This window comes from Pocillopora damicornis, chromosome 2, assembly GCF_964200805.1.
Source record: "Pocillopora damicornis chromosome 2, jaPocDami1.2, whole genome shotgun sequence".
Classification (NCBI taxonomy): domain Eukaryota; kingdom Metazoa; phylum Cnidaria; class Anthozoa; order Scleractinia; family Pocilloporidae; genus Pocillopora; species Pocillopora damicornis.
Genome location: NC_142671.1, coordinates 37365074 through 37387806, shown reverse-complemented (window position 1 = coordinate 37387806; position 22733 = coordinate 37365074). Strand labels below are relative to the sequence as shown.

The window sequence follows — 22733 nt, the reverse complement described above, 5'->3', positions numbered from 1 at the left end:
CAGAATTAATTTGGGAAACTGCTCGTCGTCTCACAAAACACAAGAACCAAACGTCTGTAAAAAACGATTTTAATTTACTCTCTAGGCAGAGTGATGGATACAAGAGAAGAGGTCTTGATTCTACTTGTTCTCCTTCAACCAGTCCCAGAGTTTCGTTGACTCCTGCGAAAAACAAACATACGAACAAATTATTTATTTGCAAGTAAACAGACATGTGGTATTGCGTGCCTTCGCTTTAACCTCGTTGTAGGTACATGATCCACTTTCAACGGATATATCGAGTAATATAACGCACTTTTTTTGCACGAGTGTTCTACTAGATGGTACTTTTCGTAAGTTGTCTGTGATTAAACAGGTCTAAACTCTTATGGTCTGCTGTTTTCCAGCAGCCACTGAATTCATGTATACTTTAAGGATAAAGCCTGCTGTAGCATCAGAAAATAATAAGCCTGGGGGGGAGGGGGAGGGGGAGGGGAGAATAAAAACCAAAATCAATACATCTTCCCCCCCTCTAAAAAATGACAAACAAACAAAAACAAACGAGTCTTGTTTGTCACAGAAAACCACAGATTGGCATCTAATTTCCACACAGTATCAATGGTGAATCAAATATCAAAGGTCATGGAAACTCTGAGTGTTAAACATATTCTCATTGTTGGTACACCATAAGTGTGTAGAACTTACAGCCTCATCTGTGATTTTGTATGAGTGCTTCAAATAGTTCTTGAACTTTTCCACTTTCTTTGGAAGATTTGGCGTCTACAGAAAACAAATCACACCTTTAACGTATAATCACGCAATTCAATTCAAAAGACAGTTATGCCAAAAACAAAACGTCACTTTTCAAAAACACTGTTATGTAATGTAAGGTATTTGCTAAGGTAGGGAATCCAATAAACAATACACAATATAATGTGTATTGCTAGAATTCTGAAACTTATAAACCTCTAAACTCGTGACTTCTTCCATCATATCCATACTGTATCCAGTGAAGAGGGAATGGGAATGCTTAAACTTATTGCATCAGGTAGAAGTTATGATCTTGATCTGACAACAAATTCTTTTAATTAATTTACATGGAAATATGTTAGTGGCTACAGGGGAGAATTTACAATCAGATCTTGGAAGTTAAAGGGTTAATAAAATAAAATGGTCACTTAACTCATCTCTAACTCATTACCTACATGCACAAAGTTTTCAATACCAAGTTCGGAAATTTATAAAGAAGCTGATTGAGTAACTATCCATCTATCTAACTATCTAGAACACAAAAAAGTGTTCTAGAGAAAACTATTTTATTTGTGTGAAAGACAAACAATGCACTTCAAAGTAAAAGACTTGATACACCCCATGATTACAAAACTTCCTTACCTTGAGTAACTTCTCTTTAATTTTGTCCATAGATAGCTAAGGAAACGTACAATAGTTTTATCAGAAAGTGATGTTAAGTCACCTTTGAAAATGTCTCATTCCTATCAAAAAATTATCTGATGGACTGGAAAAGTAATTCTCTCCCAGTTTCAGGCCTTGCCCTACTCTAACATGTCTCTTCTTGAGCTAATTAAATAAAAAGATGAGATTGTGGTCTATGTAATTTTTTTTTCTTTTTTTTTTGGTGGGGGGGGGGGGGGGGGAGTCATGGCTACCCTGTAAATTTTTTTCCTATATGCAAAAATCAGTAACCAGACACTCTTTGTTTTCAATCTTAATGATTTAATGTACGTGTACAACTGTATGTTTGAAGAAGATACCAAAATAAAACAACTGTCTCAATACTCCACTTTGTAATTCCTTCAATTTCTTTTCAAATACAAATTTTTCCAAAAATTTGGGTTGCCAAACTAGAAGTGTGGCTTATCTTCAAGTGCCCCTTAGATGCAGGTGTTTATGGTAGTTTTTAAGGCCTTTATAACGATGGAACATACCACTTCGGGAGTTTTAGCTCCAGCCTTCTTCCCCTGATCTTTTTTCCCATCAGTTTTTGGTGTACTGGGCTATCATTGAAAGAGGACAGAACAGATTAGCATAGCTGATTAAAGTACCTCTGTGCAGAGAGGTAAAGACTTAAAATATTTTATACACCTATAGACTACAGAAATTACAACAATGGTTTCAAATGAACACAATTTCAAAGCAAGAGGTTGCAGTTGAACAGTATAATTATGTAGATGAAACCACTCATAACAAAATCTTTGCAACAGTAACACAGGCCGTAACTTAATGGTTTTTTAAGAATTTTTCACACTTGCTTAATATGTATTAGTGCTATGCAGTGTGTAATGGTACCATGATATAATGTAGAAAGGTGATCTAAAAAACATCCACCATGTTCTGGACAGACCAAGAAAGGCCAACTCCTGAAGTTGTAATTTGAACACAAACCTGTTGAGCTGGAATCTTGTTTTGCTTTTCTGTTTTATCCTTTTTGTCTGCTTTAGCAACTCCCTACAAAGGCAAATACCAATAAATAACATTTTGAACAAAATGAAGGCCTGCATCTCACATGACTACATGTTTGACATGTGCACAATTAAGGTAATTGAAGCTTCTACATCTACTCTCTTATTTAAAAAGAATTATAAAAGAACATTTTGTATTTTAACTTACATTTGTCGTTGGTGGCTTTTTATTTGCTTTCCCTTCCAACTGTGATTGAAACAGTTATCATCAAAAAAGAAAAAGAAACCATTACTTGTCAGACCAGTGGTAAGACTAAATTTTGGCCATAACTTCAGACAAACTTGTATGCATGTAGAGTGTTTCAATAAATATTTCCATAGGAGGCTGCCCCTGGTGTACGAAATGCCGAACATGAGAACCTGGTTGTAAGCCAAAGAGAGGGTGATGGGAGGTCTTACTGGAGATCGTAGCCTGAAGGTGACTGGCTTTTTTTGAGACCACTGACAGTTTGCAGATTTGAATTACAAATAACCTTTATTGTGTGCTGGAAAGGAAAACTGAAAGATCCAATGGGATCAAAAAGGGAAAACTCCAACCTTTTTCTTTGCTGCTAAGCTGGCAGCAATCTCATCTTCTTCATCACTTTCATTGTCATCATCGTCATCATCATCCTCACCAGATTCATCTTCTTCGTCATAATCATCATCATCATCATCATCATCGTCACTGTCCTCTTCACTCTCCTCCTCATCTTCCTCACTTGTGCTCTTCACTGGTTTGGCATCTTTACCTTCTGGTTTGTTTTTCTGCAAAAGAATTTTCATACTTCCTTGGTGTTGCTTGGCACAAAACAATCTGTTTCAAAGTATTTCTCTTTAGTCTTAGTATAATAGCTCCATCATAATTGTGTAATTTCTTGGAGAGTGAACACAAGTAACAACTTACTGGCCATCAAAAACTTTGAAAAGTTTACAGTCAACAGACAATGGGTGTACCTTGAGCATCAGTATCTATTACAATTGCACTGCCCATTCCTTAATACAGAAAACAATTGGATTGCTCAAACATATCCTGTGCTAATGGCACACTTAATTATATGTCTGTATGTCAATACTAGTATGCATATAGGTCCTATAGGCTAACATATGAATATTACTTGTACATCTTGGTTTGCTTATCTGTAATGAAGACACTTAGTTGGCACAAATGAATGCTATACCACTTGCTTACAGCTACCACAAATTAAGCCAGTCAATATTTCTTACAGTTGTTTTTGGAGTCTCTGCAGGTTTTTTCTGTTTAGCATCTGTTTCCATTTCCATGGACTCTTCACTTGAGTCCTCTTCCTCATCATCATCATCATCATCATCACTTTCTTCATTGCCTTCTGATAAAAAATGGACCAGATAATATTCAGATATGACCAAATTAATGCAGAAGCATACAACAAACTGATAATGAACTTCTCCCAAATTCCCGAACATAAAACAGTGAGGATGCTACACTTCTCTACATCATTCGAACCCAGACTGCACTCTTTGGTGGAGAAAAAATTGTAATAGTAAAGTGTTTTAATCCAACAGCTGGACCTTTTGACCTTAATCTTACAGTACATCCTAATATCAGCATGCATATTCTCCATACTGTTCTCTATACATTTCCTAAGGTGCTGACAAGGAGAATGTGTTTAACAATCAAGAGCTTTTTTACTTGGTGATCATTTTCTTTACCTTGTGACATTAATGTGTGATTCTGAGGTGATATTTTAAGGCAAAATTAAATTCTTGTTACTCTTAGGGGTCAAATCTTCAAAACAAGACCTTCGAATCCCCAGTCAAATATGCTAACCGTGACATTTAGATAATGCGCAGCACAAACCAGCTTCAACTCGAGCAATCTTTGTTGGTGGTCCCTTAGGTGTTGTTAGTGGTCTCTTCTGACAAAAAAAAATAAAAATAATAATAATAATAACAATAAACAGGATAGAAACTCAATTATTAATATGTACACAACAGTTAGAAAACTTGTTCACCCCAAATTATTTACCTTCACAGACTCCTTAGCCTCTGATAAAACTACTTCAGATTCCTCATCCTCATCTATGAACAACAACAACAAAAAAATTAATTGATACCAAACAAACTTACAGAAAGTGTCATGAGGATGACAAACAACAGCTAACAAAGGAAAGGGTATGTGTCTATGAATTAATTTTCTAATTTATGATAAGTAAAGAGCATTACTGTTTTGGTCAAGGTTTAAAAATACATTTAACCCTTTAACTCCCAAGATCTCATTATTAATTCTCCTTTCTGCTGGCCATACAGTTCTTTTTATGTTAGTTTGGAGAATTTGGTATTGGATCAACTTATAATCCCCTATTTGATATTTTTCTTTATTCTCATCACTAGTCTGCTTGATATTGTATTGATATTGTAAGGAGAAATTCTGTCTTGGTCACTCATGGGAGTTGAAGGGTTAAAAGCAAAATACCTTCACCGCTCTCTTCTTCATCGTCATCCCCTAGAAATAGTTCTGCAAAATTAAAAGGTAGAAAACAATTTTGAAGATGACATGTACTCAGGCTTTATCAAGCATGACACTGCCTTACTTGTGTGCATTTCTATAAGTTTTGAATTAGAAAGAAGGGGTTTTCTTGACCTAAATTCTATTCATCAAAGCAACTTTGATTGAAAAAGAAAAAAAGAATGGAAATGCGAATGCAAATTATAGTGTAATTGTCTTAGTACCATGGTAAGATCGTCTTACCTTGATATACAGAACCAGTCAAGTGAATTGGTCCTGAGCCTAAAGAAAAGAAAAGCTCTCTTTAGCTAGGACATGATTAGATTGGTTTTGAAATACCCTTCCAAATAAAATGTAAAATAAATTGTAGGTTCCGAGTAATAGAAGTTGGATAGACGAATAGAATAATCTATCATGTTTAAGTTTTAGTTTAATTTAGAGTGAGAACAGTTGGTGCTTATCAAGAATTTTAGATACAAATTCTGATTAACAATTGCATTGCTAAGTTAAGGTTGGGTACCTGAGACATCCAGGAGCTTCTATTATTGGCAGCCAGCTCTTAGATGGAGATTGCTACCATCACTGGCAAATCCTGGCAAACCAGCTACAAGCCCCCACACAGGAAAGGGAAACAGGCACCCATCACACTGAATAAACAGTGGAAAGAGGAAGGGAAAGGGTGGGAAAAACTGCCTGGATGATGAGCTGTCACTCCAAACAACGCAGCACATTCACATTAGATGCACATGCAAGAATTCCTCAAACAAGGAGCATGTGGAACTTTGATGCATGCATATATAACAAAACTGCAGACTGTAACTGCTGATGCTCTTTGTTGTTAACTCACTTAAATCACATTTAACAAAATTAAAAAAGGAACTAGTTTTCATCTACATTTAAACGTAGATGAAGTTATTTAAATGTACACCTATGACTTTTGAGAGAAGTGAAACACATTTATGTTACAGCTCTGTTACATCACGCAGACCATGTGTATGCAACCAAAAAGCCCTGAAAAGTGCTCTGTACATTTAGATAAAGATTCTTACCTTCTATAAGCTTAAAAACAACTGATGCTGGAAATGCCAGACTAAGCTTACTCTAAAAATAAAATAAGTAAGAATATAAAATAAACAATAATAATAATTAACTAATCTTTCCAAGCCAACTTCTTTGAACTTGAAAGGAAACTGTTACTAATCTTAGGTGTTTAATTTTCAAACTTTGAAGAACATAAAAACTTTTGGAATTTCAATAACTGGAGGCTGATGTCAAAACTTTTGGAATCTCAGTAACTGAAGGCTGCAAAAGTGAGGCATTTATTCAGAAATATGGTAGCAAGGGAACACTGTCAAGTACAAGTCAGAGGAATATGTCCACATCAGAAAATTAAATATACATAATTATAGCCCAGGCAATCAAAATTAAGAGAGAGAACTTTCTAACTTTAAATGCCTAATTAACATGGGAATGAGGATCATCCAAATTATTGTAAGTGTATGTCCTCAATTTCCATTAAATCAATATATGTTATTTGCCGGCTGGGAGGTCCGTATGGTGAAAAACTGTGACCGAGGTCTTGAAAATACTGCCCGAGGCCATAGGCTGAGGGCAGCATTTTCAAGACCGAGGTCACAGTTTTTCACCATACGGACCGACCCCTAGCCGGTAAATAACATATTTATTGTTTTTAAACTTGACGAAATTCTTTCCGAAAGAACCCGAATGATATATGGCCGTAAATACGGCAAGATCTTCCATAAACTGAACAATTTTTGAGTGAGTAAATGGTAGTTGAAATAGAGGTGATGCAAATTTAAGAGAGATACCTCAGCGAAACATTTTCATTTCCGTAACGATAAAGGTGATTTAAAAGGCTTCCAAACAAACTTTGAAACATTATTTTTACAAGTATCTGTCACAATCTGACACCTGTCAATTAGAGAGCGCACAAGAAAAAAAAAATTGTAGGAACATTTGAAAACCAACAGAACTAGTTTGGCAAGGACTGTCACGACAATGTTTTCTTAAAAATCAGTTAATGATCTAACGGAAAGTATTATTTACTCTCATCGACTATACATTCATGTACGAAGATTTACCTCTGTTCATTAAGTAAACGGCGAGGAAAGTAATTGTGATTAAATTAAATTTTTTTATTTTGAAGTTGTGAGAGTTTGCTCGTTTGTTTGCTGTAATGGCGTGTTTAACTCTGATCTTTCCTTCACAAAAACTAAATTCGAACGGCACACTCCAACGAGACACAAGGGAATTTGATGCAGCCTTTTCTCAATTCCTTCAATTTCTGTTGTGCAATTTAAGGTACAAATGTCCAAATTGAACGGAATTGGAAAGACTCACCGGGAGCGTATATTTGTTGTAGAACTTAAATTAAAACTTAGCTCGCTCTTTCACTATGAACAAATTGCTCGAGAAAATTCAGATATTAAATGAATGAAAGTTCCATCGTTCAGTTTAACTGTAACCAAATGCCTCACGTTTCAACTTTCTGGGTACTTTTTGTGAACGATTAAAATTAATTGCAGAAGGTTTTTAGGCCGCTTGTCAACCAATGTAATGACACTATTGTTTATACAAATTCATTCTGAAACCAATATTTTTCTGTTAACCAAAGTGATTTGATAGAGAGAAAAGAGAGGATTCATAAGTTATTTATCGGCTTGAGGTAGTGACCGACGTGTTTGCTTAAAAATACTGCTGAGCCAGAAAACGAGGTATATTTATGAAAAATGACAACGAAAGTTGGGATGTACTCGGCGACTCACGAAAGCGTTACCGTGGCCCGTGGGCAGAGATAGGAAAATACTGACCGGATAAAGAACCAATCAGATTGCAAGATTCGTTACCGTGCCCTCTAAAAAAACAATAATATTAAATACTGATCAAATAAGTTCATTTAATGGACATCAAAGATGCAAAATGCACGACAAATTTCAAAGAAGTGATCTTACAATTCATAATGCCAAAGAAGAAAGAAAGAGAACGAGGAAAACAGGTTCTTAACCCTTTAACTTCTCACTATAGTATCCAGACAGGTCGCGAGAATACTCAAACTCATCAGGCACAATTTATTACCTTGATTGAACAGCCTAATTCTTGTGATCAGAAAGCAAGGAAATATATAGTAGCTAGAGGGGAGAATTGAAAATCAGATCTTTGGAGTTAAAGGATTAAAATTTACCTGGTCTTTTCTTCCAGAAGCCAATGATAGAATGGTGAATGTCACTGAGTTATCACTACTGTCTGTTGTGGTGACTTGTACAAGATTTCTTTCGTTAGGTTTGGCTTTTGCACCAAGACATGCCTGAAAAAAAAAAAAAAAACACAGGCGGCAGCTCTGATTAGGACTAATGAAATACACAGAACATCAGTCAAATGTAGACTGTACAGTTGTCCAAATCTCAATGTTTGCTTGCTCACTAGAAGTCTAAGTTCGATTATTGCAGATTGCCTCACGTCGATCCCTACAGCTGAAAAGTAAGCTAAGTGTTATCTAAACATAGAACCCACTTCCACAGTAGTTACAAATCTAAAATTCTCTTTTAATTAGAATGAACTATGACTAATTGGGTATTTAAAAGCTTGAAAATAAACACGTGCACATGCTATGATAATTTATGTGTACCTGGGTTACGACAAGCTTCTGCTCGATGTCTGCTTTGCCAAGTTCTTCATCTTCCGAATCCCACTTATATTCCTTCTTATCTTTACTCAATTCACAACCTACAAAAGATCTGAGGTAAAACATACTGCATTGAACACCGAAATGCTTCAGGAGAGGCATCTTACCCCAAAAGTATTCTTTCTCCATCGACGCCATCTTGTCAAGAGAACGTCCGTTGCACGTGGTCGTGTTTATGGAGCGCATACACTGTAACAACTCAACCGCTTTCTGATTGTAGGCACGCAGGGCGTGCTAGCGAAATTAGAGCAGCCAGAAAGATTACTATGGAGTAATATTTGGAAAACAAGTTTTGAAAGCGTATATGCTTTAGAATACAAAAAATAAAAAATAAAACACTGAAGAGCTTCACATACTAGATGGAAAGGGGACAACAGAACCCACGGGGGTACGTTAGATTCGGAAAAGCTACAAAGACATGGTATGGTGTTTGAGTCGTTTTGATCTGATAAAGAGGAGAAATTTTCCAAATAATGGTCTCAAAAAGGGCAATATAATAGTGTTAAGTCGAGCAGGGTTTTCAAGTGAACAACGGGAGGACTGAAACATATTTGTCTTTTCGACTAGGAATTGTGGAGAAGTCACCTAACTAATTTTGTCAATAGAGCGGATTTCTAAGAGCAGGAGCCCATCACTTTGGGCTCCTGCAAAGGGCTAATTGTACCAATTCTAAAATTCGGCACCAATAAGAAGCGTCACACCATAACAGATCGTGATGGATTCAAAACCCAAACACAACTGTCAGAAACTAGGTCTGAAAGCGGGTGTGAAAAGGAGAACTTGTTATATGTTTTGGTCTTAGGAAGGATCAGGACTTTGAGAACAAGGCGACACACATCTACAGAATTGCCGAAAGGTCCCTCCGTATCCAACCTCCCCCCCCCCCCCCCCACACCCCACTCCAGCCCATACAAACTTTTCTTAAGCCTTTGCATGCCCTCTAAAAAGAGCTAGAAGTGAGAGAGACTGATGACGAGCGCGAATCACAGGAGACCACGGGAAGGAGAAAAGTTCGAAGCAAATTTTCCCTCATCGCATTTCCTTCGTACTCTGCATACCATCTTAATTCTTTCATTTCTACTTCTTTTCTTTTAGGTTTGTTTTTTTTGTTGGTTCGTTTTACTTTTTTTTTTTTTCCAGCAAAGTGAATTGCGGGTAGGAAGCACACCCACATCACCCACAATACAGTGCAAATGTTATAAATCGAGCTTGGGCTACAATAGGGCTTGACGGTAATCAGTGGGGTGAGTTGAAATTGAAAGTAAAATTTATAGCGACTATGGTGGACGATGTATACAAGAAAAGTTTAGAGAGAGCATTGCTAGACAAGACACTTCATTTCTGCTTCATGAAACTAAAAATTTTAATACTATTTTCAGATTGTTCGTTTTGTTGTTGTTGTTGATATTTGTTGTTGTTGTAGTTGCTGTCTTCTTGTAGCACTACTTCACGTTGCCTTTCCGTTGAATGGGACAAAGCTTATCTTACTGCTGACAAACAGACGTAACGCGAACATGAACTAAATGTCTGCTAACTCACTGATCAGCTGTCAGTTGTCAGCTCTTGTCATATGCAAATTAGTCACCTAGACATTCAACCTAAAGCAACTGTCTCTTTTATTAACCAGTTCAGTGCGCTTGTACGGCCCTGTTCTCTCAGAGCTGATCCAACCTTCTCTGCACATAAGCCGTGATACCAGTTGATCCAATCAACCTTGTAAGAACAAAAGGAAATACAATCATCTGATGGTATGAAAACCTTTTAGCATTCACGTTGGTAGAACACGAGTGCGCAAACAACATAACGACATTACACCGGGAAACCGACTAAAACAAAGCGATTTATATGTTGTTATATTCCTATGGAGACCAGTTCGTTACACCAAATTCTCAGGGGTAAATTACATGAAATACGTGGTGTAGCTGAAGCGATGCTGCAGCTACAAAGCTGCGCGCACGCTCTAAGTCCATTGCCAAAGGCAGAGCGCGCGACCATGACAATACGCACGTGCAAACTTATCTCCGGAGCTGCAGATTCGAAGAATAAAACCTCCATGAACTAAATTCAACCTACCTCTTCTGCTGTTAACATAGACGGCATCAGAAGCTTGGTTTGGATTGGAAACTACGAGAAAAACATAAGTCATATATTCAGATTTGATGGAAATTACCATCTAAGACTATGCTAACAACAACGTGAGCACACTGGGAAAGTAAAGAATGAGAGCATACTGAGGAGGGGGGGGGGGGTCGTTATTGTCAACAGAAGAAGGGTTGTTAACGTTGTCAGGAGAAGAGAGTTGTTGTAAGGATGGTCTACCATTTTGTATCTTAAATTCTCTGACGTGTAGCCATTGTACGATTCAAAAAATTAGTTGTTATTTAACAATACGGGAACGAAATAGATGCAGGTAACATCGAAAACAAAAGCATCACAGGGGACTCAACCCACCAAAGTCACAAATCGAAATATTGCTCGGAAAGACTTTTTAAACGAGACATGAACACGCTCAAAGTTGTTTTTTTAAAAAGGCTTGTGAATTGCTGGTGTTTTGCTTCCTTTTTCGTTTTTAGCCGTTGCTGTTTTTGGTTTACTACGAGTGAAAGTTACAGAAGGCAACTTCCTGCTGCTGAAGAAGAATTCTGAACAAACACCTACCAGAGTGATTGGCTCAAAGCCTAGGTATCCTCTGTCTTTAAAATTATTCTGTGAATAGATAACCAAAAGTTAGTTTCCTATGGGAATTAAACGAGGCCGTAAAGTTAGATGAACTAACACTCGGTTGACTTTTCCCCTCCCTTTTCCGACATCGCCTATCGATCTAGTGATAGTTGCCAGATCAGTTATATTACGATGGAGCGCTTTTCGAGTTTTGATGTATTATTTACCTGCAGTTCAACCGGTTTTACAAGCAGCACATTTTCAATACGGATTCCAAAAGCACCGTCTTCATAGTAACCCGGCTCTAAAGATACAAAAAAAAAAAACAAAAACAAAAAAAAAAAAAACGGCAACATTATCGATCAAAGGCACTCAATGCCATAAACTCAAGAACTGTTCAGGCATGGGAATTGATACTATAAAATTATGCGGCTTTTCAAGGTTTTTTTGACAATCTGTAAGAACTCTGAAGGGTAAATGTCACCAAATAAAATTCATCGGCCTAATCCTAAATTCTCACAAGAGTTGCGTATAGATATATTTAGTGACTGAACAGGAGAATATACATTTTAAGCAAAAAATTAAAGGCCTACCGTCAGTAACCATCATGCCGGCTTCTAGAGGGGCTTCATTCTCTCTGCTCCGGAATCCGATCCCCTGTGGACCTAGACATGGTAACATCAAAGCATAAAGATGCATTAATCCTGCCAGGTGGATTCAATTATTTTCGCGACCTGGAAATAGAACCTTTGTTTTGCAGGGTAAACTTTAAATTAGGCTTTGTCTAATCATATACTTTGTAGGCTTAGACCTCCTAGTATTAAGCTGATGGGGATGTGCGAATTATCACAACTGGATTGACTAAAACGGCGCTGCATTTATAGTAGAGTTACTAGAATGGGGTTGCACAATTTCTGGATTTAGGGGGTGGAAAATTCTGCTAAGTAAGGACTTAAAATTAGGAAGATTCGCGGTTAAAAAGTTGATACCGTAATAGCAAAAATGACTAAGCTGGGGTCTGTAATTGGCCAAAAAATGGACTATAATGGGGTGTGGGTTCTAAAAGACCAGCGCCACATACCGAGCAAAAATTGAACCAAGGAGCTCCCTAAGGTCACAACAGTGGCACGCATGCACGCACACAGGCACATGCGTCCACAGCTTACACTTCTTTACTTACAAGTTCACATTCTTCATTGGCACACGCCCTGCTTGAACGTTCGCATGCTTACAGGCACCGCATGCGCAACATACCTTCATGTACATTTAAAAACGAGCCAATCCCATGCCCTGTACCATGCAGGTAATCCAATCCAGCGTCCCACAAGGCCATGCGGGCTAAAGTATCTAGTCTATGACCTGAAATAAGCAAGGCAGAAAAAAAATTAATCAGCGATCTACAAATTCCCCAGTGAAATGGTTAAAGGAGCGTGCAACAACTTTTAGAGTAACACTCCCAGAAAAATTGCGTTAAAATAGATAGCCCGTCTGCTAAACACTACAGAAATATTGACTTTGGTACTATTTTGCGAGCACATTACCTGTAGTTTTGTTGGGAAAGACGGCCCTTGCCAATGCAATGTGTCCCTTCAGAACACGAGTAAAACATTCCTTAAGATAAAAAGAAGCATAACTGTTGGGTATTTATTATGGAGGTATTTTATCACTGTGCCAAATGATTAATCTTAAACTTGTTCGGAAGAATTCCAGTTTAATCAGACACCAAAAACATTGTCCATTCCAGATGGGCTTGGGTTTCAGTATTCTGACACTGCTAGTAGTGGTAGCATTAGATTTATATTTTATTTCGTTAACAAGGGTTCTGATTAAAAAAAAATAATAATAAAAAAATAAAACCTGAAAGGCTCCGTTATGGTTTGAAAAAAAAACAACAACAACAACAACAACAACAACATTCATACACAAACCTAATCGTTGGAAGTGTCTTCGGATCAATGTCAGTATGAGCAGGTGCGTACCTACCCTCCCCTAATCCAACATTACTCTGACTAGTTATCAGTTGAGTGTTGTTGGGTCGGGGGGGGGGGGGGGTGTTAAGGCGCTGTTGCTCAGATACTGACATTGATGCAAGTTTTCAAACGCGGTTTGCTCCCAGAAGTATCTCGAGTTTTAGGGGGAATTACAGGTAATACAAATGACCCATATCTCAATCTGCGTTCAATGGTGAAAATACTAATAGTACCAATTACTTCCCAATTCACTGAAATAACTTACTCGCTCCCATTTTGTAGGAACACCAAAATGCCACGTGCGAGTAACATCGGTGGTGCCATCCCTAAAGAACAAATAAAAGTAGTGATGACAACAAATAAACAGGATAGCAACAAAGGTCATGGTTCTTAAGGTTAAGGCAACCCGTTGATTTTGAGACGCAATAGTCGATAATTTTTTTCGTTATTCCTCTTATTCATAAAATCCAACTTATTTCTTGGAGAACATTTGGTTGTACCGGCTGAGTTGATGATGCCAATTGGCCACCAAGGAAAGATTCTAAAGCTGACGTTTCTGGCGTTACCACTTCGTTATGGGATACAGGCAAGTGATTTATACTGCGCGTTCTGCTAGACTATTAAGAGTGTCCTCTCTGGAGTACACTCAATCGAAATGCACTTAAGTTAGTTTCCTTTTCAGCCGTTGTTTGGTCTCGTCACGCAACACGTTCCAGTGGAGAGAGCGTGACACCTAAAAAACGGCTGCGAGGAAGACTGCGCTCAAGTGGAATCAGAATAAAGTGACATTTACTTGAATTGAGCCCCAGAGTCGCATAAGTACAACTCTTCTTTGGAAATCATACGGTCTGTTTCCTCAGCTGGTCTGAAAAAGAAGAAAACAAAACGATGTAATGACATGATTCAGTTTTGTCACAAAGTTATCAAAGAATGATCAGAGTTGATAGAACAGCCAATAAGTGTACCGACCCTCGTAGATGTACGGAACCAGTGATAAGCTATCAATACTTTAAATGACACTTGGTATGACGCTCGATATACTTAGCTATATCTTAAAAGAAATATAGCAATCTCTCGAAATTTAAATGACGGGTGGAAATACCTGTAATGGATAATTGCTCCATTGGAACCGACAGCGGAGATTGTCTCAAAACTCAGGCTTACAAAGTTTTCCTGCTCTCTGAAACAGAGAAATATTAAAATCTATTAGTTCAGGAAGTCCCTTTGGGAAAGACGTAGAACTTTTCGACCTTCGGGCGCATGAGCCAGTTGAACTAATTTGTCCGCCTTTGCGAAAAATAGGTTCCCTGACTTACCTATGAATACAAAGTAAGGCCTCTATGGTGTAACAACACAGTCGCAAAACGTGATTTATCCATTTGTCATGTCTCCCTAACAACTGCTGTACGTTCCGCTTGGAGTTATGTGTCTCAAAATGGCCATTAGCAAGCACATAGTAACTTGGTAGTGTGGTTGGAGCATCTCACCTTCTAAATTCTTCTAGTTTGGCTGCTCCTGTGACTTCTGTGAGGTCGTCTTTAGGGACCTTGATGATGAAGTATCATGGTTATGAGAAATTTGACTTATTTCCATATTCAGTACAGAATAGATTGTAACGCATAAGCATTTGCTTCAATTGTTATATTAAGAAACATCAAACCAGCTGATGATACCCTCACCTTTTGTTCCAGCCAACAGAAATACTCACACAAGGCAACGGCATCTCTGATCTGTGTGAAAGTAATAAGCCAAGAAAGAGACTAAGGTAATAAAATTTAAGGGATAAAATTGGCCAATTTAATTTTCGCTTGAGTATCGTAAAAGCAAATCCAAAGTAATCACAACGACCAATCAGAAGAAAGGAAATTAGCCAATGAGAGCTCAAAGTTTACAAAACAAACCAAATGCCAAAAGCGCGGGAAAACGCGGGTGACCAAGTCGTGTTGTTGCGTCGTTTTACATCTGATTGGTTAAGAGAGTGACGTGAGTTTTCTGGGCCAATCACACAGCGATAACAAAGCAAAATCGTTGCAATCCCGGATAACTTTTGACATTCAATTGAGGACTGCTCTATTGCAATTGGAATTTCTAGGATTGTTTTTATAGTGTACTCACACATCAAGAGGTCATAAGTCTCTTGCACACATCTAATACCGTGACTGAGTGGCAGAGCAGTTAGAAGACCAATCAAAGTGTGAACCAAAACAAAACCATAGCCAATCCGAACCATTCTCAACACCAGATTGAAAATTGTAAGAATTGCACTTGAACGCCCTTTGAAGGCATGTGGTATGTGTACATTAAAGTTCTCTTTTAAATTCTACCAGCATTGCGGGTGATGGGAATTAACGCCACTTAGTATAGAGTGTGTATGGTCTAATTCATTACCTAACAAAGACGGGCAACATTAGGAAAAGAACAAATTAAGGTAATCTCGATGACACTGGCGTTTACTTCTTTGGTAAACTTGGGGAAAAACTAAACATGGGTCTCTGTCTCGATGAGGCTATCCCAATTTTTTTCTTAATCCAAAACAACGTAACTTGCATTGTCAGTCAACAGACTCTATAAAAACACGCCCTAGTTGATGGAGTCGTGTACTCACATGAGCTTCACGCATGCCCTCGATTTCCACTGCATTCTTGACTGCTTTGCTACTAGCCAGTGGCGACAAATCAGAGATGAGTTGAGTCTGGGGGTATTAAGGGAAGGTGGGCAAATAAACTCAACCATTGCTAAATTGGTTTTACATAGAGGAATAATCATCCCAAAAATTGGTTTAAAATACGTCTCTGTTTAATAACATAACATCAACAATCTCTGAGCGGACATCAGAGGTAAGCCTGTCAGTGGCAGATAGTGATTTATGATCCCATTAAGAAATCCCAATGTGTTGTTTTGTTTTACGCTTTTTAACTTCCCGTTCCTTCGGATTTCTCACAACTTCCTCTCAAAGGAAGGGGGTTGGGTAAAGGATTGTCGCGAGACATCCTTGAGACGGCCAGCAAAGGATTGTAAAGTTTTTTCAGCTACTATGGTCTCTGAAGGGGTAGAAACCTCCCCTTAACATCTCGCGGAAAGCACCTCCCATAAATTTCTTCCTTTAGTATTTTGATAAATTTCATGAGCTGGCTATTACTTCACACTGCACAGCGGTTGATTCGGCGGTTACAATTTTAAGCTAACATCATTTCTCTAGAGGCATACAACTCAATTATGTCACATTATATCATTCTGTTACCTTAGGGACAAGCCTGACTAATGCAACACTGGATGACAAACTAATCTACAAAAAACACAAAAGCCAAGGCATTAGGATAACACGTTATCATGAAGGTAACACCATGAGGTGAAGAGTAATGTTATACCTATGACTGCTACGCGTTGGAAATCTCCAGCTCATAACCTAATTGTTGACCCTTCAATTACTAGGAGTTATTAGCATCTAAATTCTCCTTACAATATCACCTGTAAATCACACAATAAGGTCATGAGAAGAAAGGAAATGATCACCAATTAAAGATCTTGATTATTAATCAAATTCTCTTTGTCAGTACCTCTGGAAATGTACAGAGAACAGTATGGAGAATATGCATACTGATATTAGGGTGAAAAGGGTTAAATATGCAAACCATCATATAATTTGGACCCCCTCTGAAGAAACCAAGGAGATGGTATGGCAGCTAGTAAAAATAGGAACCATTGATCAAAGTTTAGCCCTGAAAAATCTCAGACAACCTTAATTGGAACATGTGATCAAAGTTTACCCTTGAAAAATGCTTGACAAAATCAAAAGCTCTTTTCCATACCCAAATCCTAGCTCCACTATTAGCAGCTTCTTTGACGGCATCTGATATTCCCTCATATGGACACACAGTAACTTTGGTCTGATTGTTGTCGTTTTCACTGTCCAAGCCGAGGTGTTTAGATACAGCTTTGTTAAGTTTGGAATCATCAATAAACAAACTGCAAGCAATAAAACACTTTGAGTTCTTAGTCAGGTTCTCCTTTGCAATTCTTTTCTTAAGAGTCTTAAGTCTAAGAAGACAGTGGAGCAACTGCAAAGCTTTACTCTTATTAAAGGAATCATACAGTGCCTGAAGGCTGGAGTTCCTTTGCGCTACTGCCACCAATTTTTTTCACAAATTTAAGATTCTGGATTTTTTTTATTCAGAGTCATTACTTGATGTATCTTGCATTACGTCATACAGCTGAACACTGGTCATGGTTTGAAAAACCTCACACAAACATAATTCAAGGACTTTTTGAGGACAAAAATAGTTGTTATAGCAGTGATTTAGTCAAGATACTGAAACTCTTCCTCAACTTTCTCATACTTAAAACAAGCAGCCAAGTTTTTTACAATTTTTAGACAGTTCAACCTTAGTTGATGAGACCATAGCATCCTTTAATAAAAAATGTTAAATAGGACTTCAGTTGCTGGATATTTGACCCATTCACCCGGCTATAATTTTCATCACTCAGTCAGTTATGATTGTACATTTCCCCATTGCTCATTTGACTAATGCAAACAAGGTAGTCCCAGAAAAACGCTAGTAGAAATTTAGACAATTTGAACATTCTACCAATCAGCAAGGTTTCATTGCCACTTTGGCAAACTCACCTTACTTCATCTTGAGTGATTATGGCATAAGCAAAGAACACAGGATTAAAAGTCACATCAGAGCCTCGCAAGTTAAACAACCCTAAAGAAAAAGTAAGCAGAAGCACTTGACATGGCAAAACTTCTTCTTCGTAATAGCTGTTCAACATAACAATATCTGAGACATTTACTGAAATTATATAATGCGCTTTTGGTAACAATATTACTAACATGCAATTTCATCCAGGGCAGTCACCACTAGTGCATCAGCCTTCTTCTTCTTCATTGTTCCTCCCACATGTTTTACTTTTTCTTGCCAGGTTTTTCCTGAATTTAAGAAATAATGTAATTCCCATTTAAAGTACACATCAAAATATTTACTGCTTTGCTCTGGCTTAAATCAGTATACATATTCTCCAAACTGTCCTTTACACATTTCCTAAGGTGCTGACCAGGAGAATTTGTTTAACAATCAAGTGCTTCCTTAGTTGGTGATCATTTCCTATATTTTCATGACCTTTATATGTGATTTAGGGGTGATATTGTAAGGAGAAATTAGATGCTAGTCATTCTTTAAGGTCAAGGGGTTAAATGAACAGTGATGCTGTAGACTCTGCTATAACTGGAGCTTAGTCTATGCAAGTAATTTAATTCTCAAGATGAATCATCATAGAATCTAGACAATGGTGAAGAGAGTGGATTTTCCTGTTCTTGTACATTTTTTACACCAGCTTTGACTAACCAGTGAATAAGATGTCCAATACCATCAGCCCCTCAAAGGGTGGGTCAGGTCGATTGTGATCTGCCCACACCAGATCAACCAGATTCTTCTCTGCATATACTAATGACAGTCCTGCTGCTGACAGACTCTGTGCAAGAAATAATGAGCAAAAGTTTAAATAATTGACTTATATTTATTAAAAAAAAACTTGCTACACCCTTGAAAAAGATTTTGACTCTCCAGAAACCTTCCGGAGATGTTGCACAGCTGAGGAGCTGACTCAGAAGACAAGAGCAGGCAAACCACCATCTGCAGCCACCATCCCCTGCCCACTCTGCTATTGTCTCTTCAGTGCTGGGATTGAATAGCCAGCCTCCTGGGCATCCATGGTTGATCTCTCCTCCCCCTGGATGACTAAATGGTCTTCGTTGACCCCGAAAGATGAACAACAAACAACAAGCAATAATTGACACCTTCAGTACCAATCCCTGTTTAAAAACAAAAAGGCACCATGCCTACATTATGCATGCATTGCTGCTGTGTAATGGTAGGAAGTCTTTCCATGAAGCTCACCTGAGACATTTTGGCCCATTTTCCTAATAAAACAGAAGAAAGGTATGCACTTCGTTAAAACAATAATTTGAAGCTGCTGTATGTTTATATCAAATTTCCTCAGTCTATAACATCTCTTACTTCTGGATGGATAGTCAGGCACTGTGAAGTCAGAAAAAGGTGTCTGCACAAGAACAAAACACATTGACTATACCAGGGCTTAATCAAGTCTGCTCAGCAAGGCCAATATTTAACACGCATTTTGGACTCTCTTTGAATATTTTAGTAGTATTTTAGAATTATTATGTTTCATCCCAAAAATAAACTCACCATGTGTAATAACCCATGGATCAACACCAATCTTTGATCCACTGGGTAATTCCTGATGGGAGACAAGAAAAAAAATCTGTAATTATATATTTAAAAGTTAAATTCTAGGTCTGACCAGCAAATTCAACTCTAAAGCAGATAATGATCATTGGAATATATTGGTCTCTAGCTTGCACCAAAGTATTACTCATAATTGACATCATACATAGAGATAACTGTTAATAGTTCTTATCATGTATAACAGAATGATGATTTCAGAATTGGTTTTTGCAAGGTTGTCCAAATTATCAGCTTAAAACTAGGGCCTTTGTTAGTATCATCTACCTCAACCTTCAACTTGCACAGATAACACAAGCAATAAGCAATATTACCTCACCTGATAATCTCGTCAATTATCAATGATAATGTCATAAAAGTAAATATAATGGCTCTGTACCTGAATCAGCCAGTCTTCCTGAGTTGGAGTTTCAGATAACCCTGAAAAAAATCAGTGATAAATTACTTAATTAGCTGGCTGCATTTTATATTGTTAACACTCATCAACATTACATACCGGTCCTTTGGAGAAGGTCGGCAGAGCTGGGCAAAAAGTACCACTAGATGAAACATATATTATAACTTACAGGGATGCTAGCTTTTTCTAAATCGTGTATGGTTGCATAAAATAGTCCCCTATCTTGTTATATCTAGTCTGCACAGTTAATCCTTTGCCACCAAAATTGCACTTTCTGTCCAGAATAATATTCCAATTTTAATCCCATTTAGCCCTACTTTGACTTCTCTTCGCCTCATTAAGGTTGTACTTTAATTCTTCTTTTTAAATTCATCAAGTGTACACAACATTGTGTGTAAGTAGCAGACATTGTCACACAGCAAGGTTTATTTCCAGTATTCTCCTGGCTAAAGCTAATAGCCACTTTCATTCAATTTTGACAAAACAGTCAAATACCTGTCTTAACCATTTAAATCCCAGAAGTGATTAACATGTAAGTTCTCCCTTCAATATACATACATCATCCAGCAAATGGGTAATGAGAATACTCAAAGTTATCAGGTTGAAGTTGTTATCTTGATCTAACACCACATTCTTAAAACTAATTTACAAGGAAATTTGTAGCAGCAACAGGAGAGAATTAACAATAAGATGTTGGAAGTTAAAGGGTTTAAATCTGAAATCAACTTTAAACTTTGCTGTTTCATGGATGGTTTTACTCAAAAAAATTTCTAGAGGACAGGTGGATGGTAGCTAATTTTGTCACAGATTGTACTCTTCAAAGGGTTCCAAGAACTTTTTCAATAAAATTACACACCATCCCTCATTAACGTCCAGTTTACATCCAGTTGTTTTTCTGCCTGTAAATGATATCTCCCATCTGTCCATAGTGCTGCTTTAGTTTCTGTGACAATTGCAGTCCCTACAGAAAGTTCAAAATCAAAGTGTAATTAAAAAAAAAAATAATTACCTCATCCATTTGAAGACAAATGGTTATAGTAAATAGTTCCCTCGTCCATTTGAAGACAAAAACACATTCATACCTGCTGAGCCACTAAAGCCACTGATAAATTCTCTTCTTAGGTCACATGATGCTAGATATTCATTCTGTACAATACAAATTATAAAAATCAGAAAATTAAACAAATAACAGGTGAATCCAAACCTTAAAAATCTGACTCGAACAAGTGAAAACTTGAACAAATGCTATTCTGTAATCAAATCAAACAGTACTATGTTACCTTCCTTTTTATCTGATGTTTTGTTGGGAGAGTTTTTTATAAGAAACTTGCCCAGTACATATTTTAAATTTTTTAAATCTTCTTTTTAGTTTTTTCAAATTATAGATTATGTATTTTATTCAATTGTTTACCACTTTCTGCCATAAAATTTATCATTATGATTTCATCAATAATAAAATAATGATACTGATAATAATAACAATAATAATAGCTATATAATAATAATAATAATAATAATAATAATAATAATAATAATAATAATAATAATAATAGAGAGTATTAACTACTTAACAGTTTTTTAAAGCCTTCTGTAATAATAACTGGCCATCCTATCTTAAGCTAGACATTCATAATTCAATTTGCGGATGCTGAGATCCTCAAAAGAAACAATGTTAAAAGTACCCCTTGAGTCAGGTACTTTCCAGGACAGTGCCTTTTTTACTTCATTATCCTCTGCTGCAAGGAACTCTGTAGTTTTTTGTGATTTTAAAACTAAAGTGAGGAAGTATCTTATAAATAGGGCAAATGCACATTTGATTTCTTGATTTGTATATATTCTAGATTACTTTATTTATTTATTTATTTTCTTTTTTGGTAGTAACAGCCCTGATATTGTACATAGTGAGAGCTTTTTATTCATATTATTATCACTTTTTAATATTAATGCAAATTTTTACAGATGAAGAGCCACCTTTCAGTACAAATACTGAAATAAAGTCGTAATTATTATTAATATCATTATAATTATTACTATTATTATTTTTAATTGTAACAATAGTCAAACAAAGCAAGTATTTAAAGGGTAACAAACCTCTTCAAATTGAGAAATACAAAGTCATTTTTTAAGCTGCAAGTTAGCTACAATATAATCACAACTTCTGCATGCATATTATTGCCATATAAGCACGTGAACAGGGTCTAATTTGTAAGGGCCAAAGAGAAACTGGACAGTGGGGAGTGGGGTGGGGAATAGCGTCTACCCCTCCTTCTGTACTCGCTGAAGATGGCAGACCTTAGCGAACCAGCTGTTCTTATTGACAACTCAGTATTTTTACCCACATCTACTTTTGGCAGGATAACCTACTGACACTTAAAAAAAAAAGGCGTGCACATTAATTAAACATATGATTAAAGAACAAAAGTATAGCGATCAATAGACCACAGTCTGCAAAGTATGGCGGAACTCTAAGAGATCTCGAGCGTACAAAGGCTAGTCTGTTTGGTATGGAAGGAAAAAGTCGTGCGTGCACTTGCCATACTCTTAAGACAGGCCGGTAGAGATTACTGTCAATAGTTAGTGCCGTGGTACTTATACCTGATGCGCATCTTCAGATGGGATGATGTAAGCTTGAATCACTTCAGGTAAATGATGCTTATTCTTCATCAGAGACCTCAGTTGACGCAAGAGATGTCCAGTTGGTTTACCCATGTTTCTAACAAAAATCTTCACAACGACAACAAATCTTAGTTCTTTAATTTGTCCGCTTTCGTTTCCGCACTCTGGAAGAATGGGTCTGCCAGTTATATCGAAAA

The 22733-nt window shown here is 37.1% G+C and overlaps 2 protein-coding genes across 6 annotated transcripts; both read right to left on the bottom strand.

Moving 5' to 3' along the window:
- Positions 1–52: 52 nt before the first annotated feature.
- LOC113684103 (nucleoplasmin-like protein ANO39) lies at positions 53–8809 on the bottom strand. 4 transcript variants are annotated; one of them, XM_089196069.1, is made up of 16 exons: positions 8737–8809; positions 8573–8670; positions 8129–8251; positions 5976–6027; positions 5170–5208; positions 4894–4935; positions 4447–4499; positions 4249–4336; positions 3666–3787; positions 2997–3206; positions 2608–2646; positions 2383–2445; positions 1926–1994; positions 1372–1407; positions 685–759; positions 53–162 (listed from the first exon to the last, which is right to left on the bottom strand). In XM_089196069.1, the coding sequence occupies exons 1-16, from the start codon at positions 8765–8767 to the stop codon at positions 121–123; spliced, it is 1182 nt and encodes a 393-aa protein (XP_089052195.1). In that variant the 5' UTR covers positions 8768–8809; the 3' UTR covers positions 53–120. The 4 variants fall into 4 exon arrangements, with proteins under 4 accessions (XP_089052195.1, XP_089052197.1, XP_089052196.1 ...); XM_089196071.1 differs by having other exon boundaries at positions 4279–4336; positions 8737–8806; XM_089196070.1 differs by having other exon boundaries at positions 4249–4333; positions 8737–8799.
- A 1158-nt stretch (positions 8810–9967) lies between these two features.
- On the bottom strand, positions 9968–22722 carry LOC113684105 (xaa-Pro aminopeptidase 1). 2 transcript variants are annotated; one of them, XM_089196067.1, is made up of 24 exons: positions 22516–22722; positions 21003–21066; positions 20777–20881; positions 19903–19943; positions 19467–19518; positions 19158–19180; positions 18606–18732; positions 18095–18190; positions 17885–17966; positions 17070–17226; positions 16502–16546; positions 15866–15952; positions 14934–14990; positions 14748–14806; positions 14363–14440; positions 14054–14125; positions 13526–13586; positions 12832–12901; positions 12545–12649; positions 11884–11955; positions 11518–11594; positions 11288–11335; positions 10703–10753; positions 9968–10342 (listed from the first exon to the last, which is right to left on the bottom strand). In XM_089196067.1, the coding sequence occupies exons 1-24, from the start codon at positions 22627–22629 to the stop codon at positions 10223–10225; spliced, it is 1863 nt and encodes a 620-aa protein (XP_089052193.1). In that variant the 5' UTR covers positions 22630–22722; the 3' UTR covers positions 9968–10222. The 2 variants fall into 2 exon arrangements, with proteins under 2 accessions (XP_089052193.1, XP_089052194.1); XM_089196068.1 differs by having other exon boundaries at positions 14940–14990.
- Between the last annotated feature and the right edge of the window lie 11 nt (positions 22723–22733).

Coding starts and splice junctions, on each gene's coding strand:
- LOC113684103 (XM_089196069.1), bottom strand. CDS start 8,767: ATGGCGTCGATGGAGAAAGAATACTTTTGGG. Junction 8,671..8,736: donor GGAGAAAGAATACTTTTGGG/GTAAGATGCCTC, acceptor GATCTTTTGTAG/GTTGTGAATTGAGTAAAGAT. Junction 4,936..5,169: donor GACTGGTTCTGTATATCAAG/GTAAGACGATCT, acceptor TTAATTTTGCAG/AACTATTTCTAGGGGATGAC.
- LOC113684105 (XM_089196067.1), bottom strand. CDS start 22,629: ATGGGTAAACCAACTGGACATCTCTTGCGTCAACTGAGGTCTCTGATG. Junction 21,067..22,515: donor CATCTGAAGATGCGCATCAG/GTATAAGTACCA, acceptor TGTATTGTACAG/AATGAATATCTAGCATCATG. Junction 19,519..19,902: donor AGGAAGACTGGCTGATTCAG/GTACAGAGCCAT, acceptor GTCTCCCATCAG/GAATTACCCAGTGGATCAAA.